This window comes from Silurus aristotelis (genome assembly GCF_946808225.1).
Source record: "Silurus aristotelis genome assembly, chromosome: 16".
Classification (NCBI taxonomy): domain Eukaryota; kingdom Metazoa; phylum Chordata; class Actinopteri; order Siluriformes; family Siluridae; genus Silurus; species Silurus aristotelis.
In genome coordinates this window covers 6796839-6812563 of record NC_139589.1, presented here as the reverse complement: position 1 = coordinate 6812563, position 15725 = coordinate 6796839, and the positions used below count along the sequence as shown (strand labels likewise).

At 37.4% G+C, this 15725-nt stretch overlaps 2 protein-coding genes across 2 annotated transcripts; one reads left to right on the top strand and one right to left on the bottom strand.

Annotated features, from left to right (window-relative positions):
• Positions 1-49: 49 nt before the first annotated feature.
• On the bottom strand, positions 50-6743 carry rab38c (RAB38c, member of RAS oncogene family). Its single transcript, XM_083565356.1, has 3 exons — positions 6411-6743; positions 2150-2430; positions 50-285 (listed from the first exon to the last, which is right to left on the bottom strand). The coding sequence occupies exons 1-3, from the start codon at positions 6601-6603 to the stop codon at positions 124-126; spliced, it is 636 nt and encodes a 211-aa protein (XP_083421482.1). The 5' UTR covers positions 6604-6743; the 3' UTR covers positions 50-123.
• Positions 6744-8715: 1972 nt separating this feature from the next.
• On the top strand, positions 8716-13803 carry rab39ba (RAB39B, member RAS oncogene family a). The gene is made up of 3 exons (XM_083565355.1): positions 8716-9143; positions 10933-11159; positions 12319-13803. Exons 2-3 carry the CDS (start codon positions 10945-10947, stop codon positions 12743-12745), a joined length of 642 nt encoding a protein of 213 aa, XP_083421481.1. The 5' UTR covers positions 8716-9143; positions 10933-10944; the 3' UTR covers positions 12746-13803.
• Positions 13804-15725: the final 1922 nt, after the last annotated feature.

The following is a 15725-nucleotide window of genomic DNA, read 5'->3' as shown; positions in this document are numbered from 1 at the left end:
CTCTCTCTCTCTCTCTCTCTCTCTCTCTCTCTCTCTTCTCTCTCTCTTCTCTCTCTCTCTCTCTCTCTCTCTCTCTCTCTCTCTCTCTCTCTCTCTCTATGCTTTTCCTCGCCATCAGTCTTGCTATTTTTGACACGCAGAGCATCTGGCTTTGCCACGATCTTTGGTGTTGTTGTTGCCAGACAGGGTCACCGTGTCTGGGTCCGAGTTGCTGGGAGTGTTCTCCTCGTGGGCCAGTATGTTTTCCACCAGGCACTTGATTGCTGCTTCAACGTTGGTGTTTTCCTACGACAGGCAAAAATCACACATAAAACTTCAGCTATGGATTTAGTACTTAATTATAAAGCAGTATAAACCTTTAAGTCTCCAGTAAACTCTACCCATTCTTATGTTTATGTAAGGAGACAAATAAAAGCTGCGAGAAACTGGGAGTTACCTAATGTAATAATTAGAATAGCATTTAAATTTTAAATGCGTCTCAGGATGCTGAAGGCCACTGCGCAGATACACAGCACATAAAGAGAAGAACAGAAGCAGGCTAGGTAACACGCAGGGGTCCGAATCAGAGGGAAATGAATACTTTTGGTTCTTTTACATGATCAGTTACGTTTTTTTGGCATAACTCTGACCACATACACAAAATAAATGCCGTTCGCGTAAGGGAGGAAAACATACTCATAAAACTCTTGCAGAAATACGACAATGCTTTCGCTCAGAATCGATCTTTGACTAGTCCTGGTTTTGGACTTGTCATGGACTTGGCAGCCGTGACTACAGCTTTATGTGAAAACACTTCTCTGCCGCAGGGAGGGAAGGAAAGGGAAGGAACAAAGTTCTTGAGGGGAAACGGAGCTATCTTAGAACGTCTTTTATTACGAGAATCAAATGACAGTCAGGAGTCTACAGTGAGAGTAAGGCTTTTAACCGGAGCTTATGTGATGCTATGCAGGAGTAGTGATGGGTCGTTCATTAACAATTCGTATCAATCGAGTGATTCGTTCATTTTCTACTGGACACGCATGAGCAAAGCACTGCAAAAATCGCAGTAGGTTAGTGTAGGTACAGGAAACAGACATGAGTAGTTTACTTCTCGACTCTTCTAGTCTGAGTCGTTCTTTTTTTGATCACTTGACTCTCGTATACACTATGCAGTGCATTACAAAGGAATCAGAATTAAGTAGTTTATCTCATGAGTTCTCTGGTCCGAGTTGTTCGCTCTTTTATCACGTGACTCTCATAGACGCTACACAATGTAATATATCAGGGTTTTTTTGGTCTGTGGCAAAAAAACTACAGATTATACTATAATACTAAGACCAAGCATGACAAATTTAGTGTTTCACCCTTGACATTTAATCTCTCTGCCTTCATTTGTTTTGTGCTGGAATGAATCACAGACTTGTGCAACATAAACACCAGTCCGTCTATATGACAATCATGTGACTAGAGCAAATTCCGCAGCACTTAAGCAGCAGACAAGTCACATGGTATAAGAACCAGCAAGCATGGTGTTTTACTTTTGTACTGATTCATGCTGCTTTATGATTCAACTTTATAATTTTACCTTTCACTCTCGTTATATTTCAGATATAAGCCATATAAGCCGCAGTGCAGAGCACACTGGATTTGAAGCAGCTCTGCCACCCAGAGTTAACACAGCAGGGTGTTAATATTTATCTGAGAAGCTGCTTCGGGCCCTGTTCATACAGTTCCTGTCTCACACATCCCAGTGTATTTAATTAGAAAGGAGCTGCGAGTTGAAACCCATGCCCTCTCTAAACTGTGATATGTGTCCATGTGGTTCATATCACAGTCACACACACACACAAACTCATCAAACACTGACCTCTGAGTCATCTCAGTGTCAATACAGGGAACTGCCAGACCAATCGCAAGCTTCAATTATACTGTAGGTGCGGCAACATGTGGGAAAGATCAGTCGAAACTATTTCACTATTTCAACCAAATATGGGGGAAAAACAACCAGGATTGAATCGTTCTATCTGGTTATAATATATAAAAGCTTAAACCTGGTTGGATGTTATTTACAAAAGAACACACACATTGCCTTGTGAAGCACCTTATAAACCCTGAATGAATGAAATGCTCACTCTCGGTTACCTCGCATGCGCGATTATCCTCCACTCACCTTGGCTGACGTTTCAAAGCAGCCTACAAATCCGTTTTCTTTGCAAAACGTCTCGAGTTTGGGAATCTCCGTGGACAAGCCCTCCCGTGACTGGTCAGACTTGTTGGCCAGCAGAACAACCGGGACGGGTTTGCCGTTGTTGAGAGTAACCTTTGTGTCCAGATCATCTTTCCACTTTGGTACCGCGTCGAACGTCGTTGCTCTGGTCACGTCAAATACTATAAGAGCTCCTACAGCCTCGCGGTAGTAAACACGTGTCATGTTGCCGTAGCGCTCCTGACCTAGAAAAAAGGGGCAAATCCTGATTTACACGTTACTGTGTTTATTACATGCATCAGGCAACTTTTGGTTTTCAGGATCGAGGGATTTGTGGAATCTCAGTCACACGACAAACTGCATTTATTTTATTTTTTTATGATTTAAAGAAGGTGATAAAAGGCAGGTGAGGAATGAGGTGAACTAACCTCACTCACAGGCATTACATTACATTACATTTAAACAATTATCATTAAAACCAAGTAGTTATTTATCAGTAAAAAAAAAAAAAACAAGAAGCAGGTTTTGGCAAATTGTTAAAAGAAATCATTCAGTAAATCTGCTTTACACTGGGCCACATCACACCAATATTCAGATTTTTCTTCCCATAACAGGCATGCTGGGCTTTATTTCTCTTAAAATGTTCAGATTCTGAATTCAGATCTGAATTGTGGACATATAGCGCTGTGCAATAGTGCAATAGCTTTACCTGTTGTACATTTATTTTTATTTTTTTCGGCATTATTGAATCAGTGTAATGTACCATTTTATAATAACAAATAAAAAAAATAATAAAAAAACACTGGGCCTTTTACAACCAAAAAAAGAGAAGTGCTGTGGCAGAGCTTATCTTTATTTCATCAGCCCTTTATTGCTTAACTCACAATGTTTTTGCCCTAGTGGGAATTACGCACCTGGATTTTCCCTTTTTTTTAATTTATTTTTTTTATCCCTACTTCTTTATCTTTACTCATTTTTTTTTTACATATTTCATTGTGTATGATAATATATTTTACTTATAGTAACTAAGTGAAAGGTGCATACAAATACATTACATTATGTTCTCTGTAGTAGTTTTTACACTGTAGATTAATTTCAGTTCAAAAATCAAACATGAGTAACAGCCATGGGCCGAAAGTAAACAAAATAGCATTATACTAATTTGTGTTCTATTCAAAAATCTGTTGTTTTATAATTTTTGTTTATGATTTCATAATAATTAGAAATAAACAATACGTTTAAAAACATCGCTCTTTAATATGCTTTTAATACCGTTTTATGTTAAATGTTTTCTAGTTCAATGAAATTTACAGTTTACAATATAAACCTAAAAACAATCCCCTTTTTTTTTTTATATCCCAATGGAGTTCAATCGATAATGCAGTTATTTAGGCCATAAGCGAGATGATTCTAATATCAGTGACCTCTAATGAGAGAAATGAAGTTGCTCCTTATTTAAAAAAATCTTTTTAATTTTTAAAAAAATAAGGACTAATTTCAAATTTGCTTATATTCTCTACTTTACATGTCAATGTAGCACACAATATGGTACATTAGAGTAAGTATTAAATTATAAATAAAGATCTGTACCAGTGACTTTTTTTCTCTTCTCATGTATACCATGGCGCGCCAAATCAAAAAGTCACCACAGGCCGACTTTGGTCCACGAGCCCTATTTTGGGCATCTCTGCTTTAAAGGAGGCATGTTTGCTTTACAGCATTTCTTGGCATGTGCCTAAGAGTTTAGCAGAGTACTGTTTGTTATGCAGTGTAGCATGTGTGTAAAGTTGCCTGAGACAGCACAGTTCTGTCATGTGACCACTTGGATGGTGATCTGTAAGTGGACAGTTACTATCGATATCATAGACCAGCTTTTTTATCAGGTTTTTTTTTTTTTTTCAAAATGGTTGGAGAGGGAAAAGCACAGTGTTAAAAAACAATTATTTAAATAAAAGCAAATGACTGTTAACCTGCATTGATTCAAACTTTCTTATTCATGAAACAAAGTCATTCATACTGTGCAAAATCTTATGCACATGCAAAGAAAAGCAATGACCCCTTTAAGCATAATGAAATGAAATGATTTTACATTCGTGATAAGCCACTGCTTTTCTTTAAAATAATCATAACAGTGTATATAAGCAGCTTTTTCCTGGTAATCAAGGACACTGTAGAGTAAAATATGTTTACAGTACAGCATTCAGAAGTATGAGCGTATAAACTATGACTTAATTTCATTAATAAAAATGTTCATACATTTTGGGTTAAACAGTCATTCAAAAAGCCATTCACTTGCAATAAAGTATTGTTTTATACTACTATATTTTTAAGTCTACAAATAGGTCAACTATATTTTATTAACTAAAAAGTCTATTCTATTTTTCACATTTACACATATATTATATTAATACGATGTATAAGACCTCATTTGTAAAGAACGCCATGCTATAAAATTGACCCACATTGAATCAACCTTTTAAATAATAAAATAAAGCAATGACTTATGGCTTTGAATTTTAGTTTGAAATCATACTCATGTTATAACGCACTAAAAGAGAGGCAAGGAGAGAGAAGGACTGAAAGAGAGAGACAAAGGGGCACAGAGGGGAAAAATGGCCCTTGGCTCTTATTCCTAACTCTCATGTGACTCTAGAAAAGAATGAGACAAGCTGAGGTTAAACATATCTACTATTGTTCTACATTCCTAAGATGAATTTAGGCAAGCAATGTGGCGTGATGTGATGTGGCATGAAGTGATGTGACGTGATGTGGCGTGACCTAATGTGATGTGATGTGGCGTGACCTGATGTAATGTGATGTGGCATGACTTGATGTGATGTGGCGTGACTTGATGTGATGTGATGTGGCGTGACCTGATGTAAAGTGATGTGGCGTGACCTAATGTGATGTAATGTGGCGTGACCTGGTGTGATTTGATGTGGCGTGGCTTCATGTGATGTTGTGACTTGATGTGATATGATGTGATTGTGATGTTGCGTGACCTGATGTGATGTGATGTGATGTGATGTGATGTGGCGGTAGTTAATGTGATATAGTGGGGCGTGATGATGTGAAGTGGCATAATACGATGTTGTGTGAGTAATGTTGAGTAATGTGATGTGGTGTAATGTGGAGTGATGTGGCGTAATGTGATTTGATGTGGCATGATTTGGCATAACTTGATGTGATGTAGCATGATGTGACTTCATGTGATGTGGCGTGATCTGACTTTATGTGATGTGCCATGATGTGACATGATGTGATGTGACTTGATGTGATGTGGCATGATGTGTTACTTGATGTGATTTGATGTGATGTGACTTGATGTGATTTGGAGTGATGTGACTAAATGTGATGATATGCCGTGATGTGACTTGATGTGATGTGGCGTGGTGTGACTTGATGTAATGTAGCGTGATGTGACTTGATGTGATGATATGCGTGATGCGACTTGATGTGATGATATGCGTGATGTGACTTGATGTGATGTAGCGTGATGCGACTTGATGTGATGTAGCGTGATGCGACTTGATGTGATGATATGCGTGATGTGACTTGATGTGATGTAGCGTGCTGTGACTTGATGTGATGTAGCGTGATGCGACTTGATGTGATGATATGCGTGATGTGACTTGATGTGATGATATGCGTGATGTGACTTGATGTGATGTAGCGTGATGTGACTTGATGTGATGTAGCGTGATGTGACTTGATGTGATGTAGCGTGCTGTGCCTTGATGTGATGTAGCGTGCTGTGACTTGATGTGATGTAGCGTGATGTGACTTGATGTGATGTAGCGTGCTGTGCCTTGATGTGATGTAGCGTGCTGTGACTTGATGTGATGTAGCGTGATGTGACTTGATGTGATGTAGCGTGCTGTGCCTTGATGTGATGTAGCGTGCTGTGACTTGATGTGATGTAGCGTGATGTGACTTGATGTGATGTGGCTTGATGTGATGATATGCCATGATGTGATGTGATGAAGCATGATGTGACTTGGTGTGATCAAGTGATGTGGTGTGGTGTGACTTGATGTGATGTGTCTTGTTGTGATAATAAGATGCAGCATGATGTGATGTAACTCAGAGGAAAGCTTCACCATTTAACATGTAAAAAAGGTACATAGATAAGCCTCTACTTTCCTGATCGAATTCCTGACATTTACCAAGAAAATTTTTTAAACTGTGTAATGTTATTAAAGTTATATAAATACACCAGTCTCACCTGCAATGTCCCACATCTGTAAGCGGATGACTGTGTGATTGTCCCAGTTCAATACTTTGAGCGCAAAATCGACTCCGATGGTGGCTCGGTAGTGCTGAGAGAAGATCTGATGAACATATCGCTTAATTATAGACGTTTTTCCAACTCCGAGATCCCCAATCACAAGAACTTTAAATAAATGCTCACGCTGCATGACTCCCAGATTCACTCCCACAACAAGTACGAGCTCTGGACCGCTTTTACTGTTTCATTACAGCAAACTGTGTAAACTTATACATTCTTCACTCAATTAGAAAAAATATACAAAAAAACTACTTTAAGTCAGACAGGCATTTGACTTGGCGTTTGGCAGCACTGAGACTAATAACCTCTAACTAATAAAGCTAAAACTTTTTAAATACTGATTATTTAAATGAAGCAATCAGCTCTTATAAAATACTACATTCTCCCCGAAGTGCGGTTCCACCCTGCTGTAGTGAAGAGCGCAGAGGAATGTGAACCTTCACGGCTCCCGTAGTGTGTAGCAGCCAAACCCCATCCTGCGGTCCCGTGCACTCTGAGGGCGGGGCGGAGAAGCCCCAGTCTCTCTCTCTCTCTCTCTCTCTCTCTCTCTCTCTCTCTCTCTCTCTCTCTCTCTCTCTCTCTCTCTCTCTCTCAGTTTAATAAATTAAATTCTTCCTCTTCTTAATAGTATTATTTTCTTTCTTTCATTCTTTCTTCTTTTTCTTTTTTCCTTTTTATAATTATTTCCTTCTATTTCTCTTTTTCTTCATTAAAATTATTTTTTTTTTTTAATTTTTTTAATTCTTACTATAATTCTTTTATTTTATTTATTTTTTCTTATTTTTCATTTCTTCTTCTCTTTCTTCCTCTTTTTGTTCTTAATGCTGTTATTATTTTTGACCCTTTTCCTTTTTTTCTCCTTGTATTATTATTATTATTATTATTATTATTATTATTATTATTATTATTATTATTATTATTATTATTATCATCATCATCATCTTTTCCCTTCTTCTTATTTTTCTGTTTTACTTCTTCTTCTACATTTTGTCATTATTTTTTTTATATTACTGTAATTATTATTATTATTGTCTTTGATTATTATTATTATTATTAATATTATTATTATTATTATTACTATTATTTGTTTGTTAGTTTTCTTTTTCTTCTTCTTCCTATCTCTTATTATTATTATTATTATTAGTATTATTATTATTAAAAAAAATTTCCTTTACTTTTTATTTTTTTCTTCTCCTTGTATTATTATTCTTATTATTATTCTTATTCTTATTATTATCATTATCATTATCATCATCATCATCATCATCATCATCATCATCATCTTTTTCCTTTTTTTTCTTTTTTACTTCTACTTTTATTATTATTAGTTTTTATATTACTGTAATTATTTTTATTATTAATAATAATAATAACATTATTATGAATTAGTTTGTTTTCTTGTTTCTTCTTCTTCCTATCTCTTACTATTATTATTATTATTATTGTTGTTGTTATTATTATTTTTTTCCCTTTCCTTTTTATTTTTTCTTCTTCTTTTCTTCTTCTTCCTCATCTTTTTCTTCTTTTAAAATGACATCTCTTCATCCTTATCTGTTTCTGCGTATTGCAGTGTTTTCCCTGCTCTAACACCATGCATTTAAATGCACATACTTTTGAATTTAATAAATCCCTCTATACAACCATCTTGAGCAGAAAACAATGGATCTTATAATGAATTGGTTACAACAGCAGGAGACCTTTTTTGACACTGGGTTCCAGTCCTGAAACAAAAACAGTAATCTGGTATGATTTATCAGGACCAAAAAATTTATAAATCCCCTGATAGTCTCACAATCTTGTTCTTGGCTGATTGAATAACTGAATAATGAGTAGGTGTACATAGGCAAACACAATAACTACTAAATAATATACTGTTTTGTGAAACCCAAAGCACTCTTGTCAAATTACACAAAAAATGATATGTATTTTCCAGTTTATTGTCATTTTGTGCTTGAACAACTTGATCAATGTAACTGTTACTGTACAGAGACCAAAAGAAGGAGCATCTTTTCTCAATCACAGAAATTATTAATCAGCTATGATTCATTATTATCCATTATTTAAACAGCTAATTGTGAATGAATGCACAGTTCATGAGCCCTGCACCCACAGGACACGTCTAAACGTGAATTGATTGCACCATCTGCACCTCCTCAGAGCCTCCTCCGTCTCTCCTGGTTTATGGAGACCCTCTTGTAGTAGGCCTGGACGTCGAGATCCTCCTACACACTGTAAAGGCTGTAGTGTGCGCGCAGCTGCCGCCAGCGCCCCAGTGCGCGCCTCCGCGTTTTGCGCCATCACTCGGCGCTTTACGGTAGTGGTACTGATGAGGGATGAGTCAGGCTATATGATGCTGATGATGCTGCCATTTCATCAGCAAATTTTTACAAACATTCTTTCATCCATTATGATGAGGTCGAAGATTTCGATTCGGTACATGGATTTTTGATCGAAATTGAGAATATTTGCTCACCCGTTTGTTTAGTGTTTATGCTTCTCGTTGTGTGATTGCAGCGAAACTAGTAGCATCGGCTTTTATTTGTAACCAAACGTGCCCGGATGTGTGTGTGTGCGGATGCTTGGCTTCAGGGACGCCGCTCGTTTTGCACACCGACCCACAATGAAGATCATGGGTTTGGCCTTTGCAAGACATTAAGAAGCTCGACTGAGGTATTTGCAGCGTGTCATTATGGGGTCGTGGGGCATAATAAAAAAGCGTGTGCGTGCGTGCGTGTGTGCGTTTGTGCGTGCTTGTGTAGCGTGTGTAGCGTGTGTGTGTGTGGTGTTTAGCCTGGCAGAATTTGCTAAAGACTCACAGATTTGCACTCATTTCCTAGGCCTCCACGAGACAATACAGTGTTATCTACTCACCAAAGGGCCACGTGCCCCCTCAACCCCCAGGCACCCACCCACCCACACCAAACCCCCATCCGCGGGTAATTGTTGGTATCCGTGGAATAGGCAGTGCTGTGGTGGTGTAACCGCCTGCAATTTGCAGGAAAATGACTGATGCATGAAATAAATTGCAGCATCATTCCAGTGTAGCAGCTTCATCACAACACTGCCATTACTGATCCTGATGCTTGGTTGATCTTCAAGCCAAAACATGGCTGGTGCAGATTAGTGGTTGCTTGTAGCTCGAAATCTGGGGAAGCCTAGAGAAATGATGCAGGACATGTCAGGACCATTGGGCTATTCTACATGCACTCCATTCTTATTGTTTTGTTACCTCTGTATTTTTTCCCCCCTGATTTATTTGCTATTTTTGTCAATAAATGAACTAAATGATATTGTACACAGGCTTACTAGCTTATTGTGTCAAGATATAACAGGCATCAATAAGTACAAATAAAAGAGAAAAGCCAAACAAAATTAACAACAACAATAAATCAATAAACAGAAGAACCCAGGAGTGTCCACCGGTGATCGTGATTACACATACAATGATGTACAATGTCTTAAACTCACAGCTTATTGTTCTGGTATTTAGTAACTAAAAATGATAGCAGTAGGAAAGAATTGTGCACTCTTTTAAAATCTTTGCTTTTCAGGAGCCTATTTGGACACCTATTCTATTTGAAAATAATCATATTAATCATTTTGCACATACCAGCTTGTTAAGAAGTTAGTCTTAGTCAGTCATGATACAGCACACCAGGGGGAGAAAGTTCTTATCGTCAACCCAAAACCTGAGCTACCATGAGTCCTAAAGGATTCTCTTTGGAACCTTTTCTGATGTAGAAAAGCTTGTAGTTACTAGAGCGAGAGAGAGAGAGAGAGAGAGAGAGAGAGAGAGAGAGAGAGAGAGAGAGAGATGAATAGTTTAAAAGTTCATCAAAAGAGTTCATCTGGGCCTTTGAATTATAGTGTAAATGTATTTAATATCTTAATAGTAAGAGGCAAAATGACAAACTTAATAATAAAAAAAGAGCTAGAGGTTACATTAAGTCATTTCACCGATGGACCAATGGATAATATTTTATTTGGCAGGTTAATTTAACTGGCCCAGTACTGCAGCTTTTTCTTGATGAGTGATTATGTAACACTAATATTTCCCATTTGAATTTAATATTAGAACATACAGAAGAAAAATCTCTGAAAACCACAAATGCAATAATTGCATTTGTTTTTTTTTATGGTTGATGTATTAATGAAGATATGGTTCATGTTAATGTATGTTTTTTTCTTTTTCCTTTATTTTATACTAAATCATTGACATTTTTCTAATGAAAACATAATCAAGGCTGTCTAAGATTTTCTGCACAAATACTTTAACCACATCCAAACTGATGGTTTATGAGATAATGGTCTAAGAGATAAAAAAAAATCCAAAATAATAAATGTAATATAGTTTTTATTGATTGTACTGTTTACTGATCAATAAATTGAAGTAAAAAAAGATTCATTCACAATACTGTATATTTCTCTAAAAGCACCTTTGACTCTTTTTCATCTTTAGATCTCATGAGATATGGAAGCTATATGGCTATACCAGTTCCGATTGATTGTCATTGGCGACTCGACCGTGGGCAAATCTTGTCTGATCAGACGTTTCACAGAGGGGCGTTTTGCACAGGTGTCGGACCCCACTGTTGGAGTGGATTTCTTCTCCCGCCTGGTGGAGATCGAACCAGGCAAACGCATCAAACTGCAGATCTGGGACACGGCTGGACAAGAGAGGTTCAGGTATGACCGAGCATCATCAAGGATATTGATGATATATATGACTGTTAGTAGAGCCTGAGTACAAAAAACAATATGGTTTCCTGATACTGCTGGAAATACTGCAGGTGAAAAGCCAGACATATGCAATATTCTAGCAATATTTTGTAAGATCTTTTAAGCTTATCTAAGATTTACTCTAAGGATGTAAAAAGTCATTTTTTGTATATGTTCAGTGATTTGAAGAACCAAATCTGTATTCTTATATAAACCCTAAGTGGGTGTCATTAAAACAGAAAGATTTGTTTGCTTAAATTGTATACCAGTTAAACCCAGCAGGACCCTGACCAGTCAGGTACTAAAGATAAACGAATGAACGCTGTAAAGATCAATTCTCCATTGAAATCTCCATTTTCTCCTATATATTTGATCACCTGTCAATTCTCACCCACTGCCTTACAACAAAGCTCTCCCCTATCATACAACAGCTACCATCTGGGGTGGCTGAAGGCTATCACGTGGTTCCTCACAGACACATGAAGCCAGACAACCCCCACTGCACTGCTGCTCATGTTTCAAAGGGTGTAACACGATTGAAATAAAGTGCTAGATACCTCTTCCACATTCATATGCTCAGGGCCACTGTGAATGTCAGGAGAGACATTATGCCATCCCTTTCAGCCAGAGAACATCTGATTTTCACTTCTTGACAAGAGACTGTATATCTGTGATGATGAACATGATCTTTGTTTGTCCTGCAATCTTCATATCTGTGTAATCCTGTGCCCCCTTGTATGAGTTGTATGAGTTTTTGGTTCATCTCGGTACATGTGTGTGTAAAAAAATCCACAGAAAACATTTTTTAATCACTAAACATTTGTTTTACTGATGCGCCAAGTCAAGTCAAGCAAAAAAGCAAAACGCATTTTTTCTCTTTAAATAAGAGCAATACTTAAAAGGGTCTACTTTTATTTGTACACACTCATAAACCTGTGTGGTCCGAAGAAGTAATGTTGTTCATGCTCGACGGGTGAGGACTGTTTTGGCAGTAAAAGGTTACATCCCTAATCTCTACCTGGCTGTTGTCAGTTTGGTTCTTCATGCTATAAGTGGAAAAACGATTAACGTTTGTTTGAAATTCCACTCTGTGTGCTGATCTGCTCAACTTCCCTTTTATTTTTAGGTCTATCACCAGAGCTTACTACCGTAATTCAGTAGGTGGCCTACTGTTGTTTGACATCACCAATCGTCGCTCCTTCCAGAATGTCCACGAGTGGCTGGAGGAGGCGCGCAGCCATGTGCAGCCACACAGCATCGTCTTCCTGCTGGTGGGCCACAAGTGTGACCTGGAGCCGCAGCGGCAGGTGAGCCAGCAGGAAGCGGAGAAGTTGGCAGCGGCCTACGGCATGCGCTACGTGGAAACATCGGCACGTGACGCTATTAACGTCGAGCGGGCTTTCACTGAGCTGACACGTGACATCTTCGAGCTCGTCAAGCAGGGCGACATCACTATTCAAGAAGGCTGGGAGGGGGTGAAGAGTGGCTTCGTGCCCAATGTGGTGCACTCATCTGAGGAAGTGACCAAGAGTGATCGCCGCTGCCTGTGCTGATTGACCATGCCCTGCAGCTGCATCATGCTTCTCCTCTGCAAACCCAGTCATATTGTGTTCCCTCAGCTTGGCCTCTACACTGCCTTCTTGACCGGTGAGCTCCTGTACACAGCTGTACATAGCAGAACCCAGATCCATTTTAGGACACGTTCTAGGTTCCTTCGACCTCACTCCTGAGTAGATCTGCACAAAACCCAGGCCTTGATCTTGTTTAAAAATCTGTTTTATGTTAACAAAAGCCCTGTTTGTTAGTGCAAAGTGAAGAGCTCTGGACTAAATTGGAAGGACTATGCACGGGAAAGACAGGAATGCTTATATTAGTGAATGCATTGCCTTCTTGACCTAGTCGTGGTCTTTTAAACCCCGAAATGAAAGACAAATTTAGACATCTGTGTCCCATTTTCCTGCGATTTAAATGATTTGTAGAGAAGTGAAAGGGGAGAATCATATATGTCAAAGTATCACCATAGGTTCGGTTGCCATGCTGTGTTTTATATTATCATCATCTATTCTCTATTTATTTCATTTTAATCATCTTAAAAAATGGCATCTGTTTTCATAGAAAGCATATGCAGTGAGCTATCCACTGGGTCTGATTTGCATATCTAACTCCATTACTGCTATGAATACAAAACGCCATCATTTGGTTAATTGTAAACGATTCCCTCGCTTGCAGTAACCTTTGACGTTTTTACTATTAATCGTGAGTTGGAACGTTTCAGGCATTTGAAGAAGGACTACAGTGTAAAGCAAACACCAGGTCATCTGACAGACATTTTACACAAAATGGCGTCTTATTTATCCTCACTATTATTATTCTAGCATCTCGTCTCATTTCTTTTCTGATCCAGTCTTTAAAAACAAACATTCGGAATGGGATCTTCTTTAAAGCTTTAACTCTTTCATATCCTTAAAAAAATGTATTGTTTGACTATTAACCAATACATTGTCATTTAACAGGTTGAACCAACTATTAGCTATGTATTTATTGCTCTTGTATGAAAGATGAAATGTAATACCAATAAAAAATGTGTCATGAAAGATTATTAATGAAAGACTACATCCGATCCAAGCTGTTTATTGGGCTTCAGGGATTGGGTGCTTTAATGACAGCGATGCACACTCTTGGCATTCTCTCTTCAGATTCACAAGGGAGTCACCTGGAATGGATTTCCAACAATCTTGAAGGAGTTCTCAGAGAAGTTGAGTACTTGTTGGATGCTTTTCGTTCACTCTCAAAGCATCTCATTTGGGATTTAGATAACAGCACTCCATTGCTCTCTTTCTTGGACAAATAGCTCTTACATAAACTAGAGGTGTGTTTGGGGTAATTATTCTGCTGGAAAACAAACTGTGCAAACCAGATGTGAGGGCGTGTCTCTGCAAAATGCTGTGATGTGTGCCCTCAATTCCCCATTCACCTCATCAGCAACCCCCCCCCCCCCCCCCCCCCACACACACACACACACCATTACGCCTCCTCCTTCATGGTTCACGTTGGGAACCACACATTTAGGAACCGTCCATTTACCCTCTGTACGTCTAACAAAGACACAAAAATCTCAGATTTGGCCCCAAAATTGACTTTAAAAAGATTTGAGCCTTGGAACATATATGTCCATTAAAGAATTACATTTTTATTTAAAAAAAAAATTTACATGACATTTACAGTGTACAAAATTCCAGTGACAAACAAAAGTAGAGACTGTAGTAAAGATATAATAAAATACACCTAAAGTGATGCTGAAAGGCAAATGGCTGGTATGCCCCGCCATACCCCAGCCACGAGGAATTTAACTTCAGGCACTGTTCTGTATCCAATCTGAAAACTCCTGACACTAATGTATCTCAGAACACTGAATATTTACATGTACAGATCATGTAAATAGACACATTTTATATATTGTACATACAGTAAGATGGTAATACTATACAAAAATACATTTCTAAACTTAAAATACATAAAAGCAAGAATAATTAGTGCATCAAATATAGACAAAGCAAGAAAAGATTTTGTTACAATATTAAAGCTTATTATATATATTTATATACAGACATACACTACACCTCTACTACATTAGAAATAATTCTACAAAAAAAATATGAATGGAAAAAGATTAATTCAACCACAGCAAAAAAAAAAAAAAGTTTCAATGGAAACTAAAAATATATATAATATATTTTCCCTCACAAGTCTTTTTACTGTGAGATATAATAGACATTCCAGTCAATACCCAATCATCAGAGGTTTATATGTAGAATATATATATATATTGTGTGTGTGTGTGTGTGTGTGTACTCCTGGCCAAAAAAAGACAAAATGGAAAATATGGAGTGTTAACAACAAAAGATTGGTCCAAAAATGAAACAAATTCACTACTGAGATCTTTCTGTTTCTGCTTGGGAAAAAAAAAGCTCAAACTTCTCTGTACACAAAAGTTACATTATAATAATGATTGAAAAAAAAATCACACATCTGAGTGTAGAAAATGTAAAAAAATAAAATTGGGGGGATGTTTTTTAAAGATTAGTCATAATTTGTTTATCTGACCAAGATGATAAATGGAACCAGGATAGAGCTGGGAGAGATCTAAAGCATGAGTAGTTCTTTCCAATTTCCCCAACCAATGAAATTAATGTATCTCTCTCTCTCTCTCTCTCTCTCTCTCTCTCTATATATATATATATATATATATATATATATATATATATATATATATATATATATATATATATATACATACACACAACTTGTAGACACACACACAAACACAAGTGTTAGTCCTTCTCATTTCAGTTTAAATATGATGGCTATCAAAATTAACAATAAAAAGAATATAAAAATACCAGTGCAGGATTTTGTATTAGTTTTCCTTTCATTCTCTTTCTGTGACTTCCCAGTTTCCCACTGAAACCCCTTCTCTTACATATTTACTTTTTGGTTATAAAAGGGCATAAACATAAAAAAAAAAAGATTATC

Bases quoted from the DNA above. Each gene is read 5' to 3' on its own strand.
- rab39ba (XM_083565355.1), top strand. From the start codon at position 10,945: ATGGAAGCTATATGGCTATACCAGTTCCGATTGATTGTCATTGGCGAC. The intron at 11,160-12,318 runs GTATGACCGAGC...TTTTATTTTTAG, and splicing joins GCTGGACAAGAGAGGTTCAG to GTCTATCACCAGAGCTTACT.
- rab38c (XM_083565356.1), bottom strand. From the start codon at position 6,603: ATGCAGCGTGAGCATTTATTTAAAGTTCTTGTGATTGGGGATCTCGGA. The intron at 2,431-6,410 runs GTGAGACTGGTG...CCTTTTTTCTAG, and splicing joins ACAGATGTGGGACATTGCAG to GTCAGGAGCGCTACGGCAAC. The intron at 286-2,149 runs GTGAGTGGAGGA...TGCCTGTCGTAG, and splicing joins GCTTTGAAACGTCAGCCAAG to GAAAACACCAACGTTGAAGC.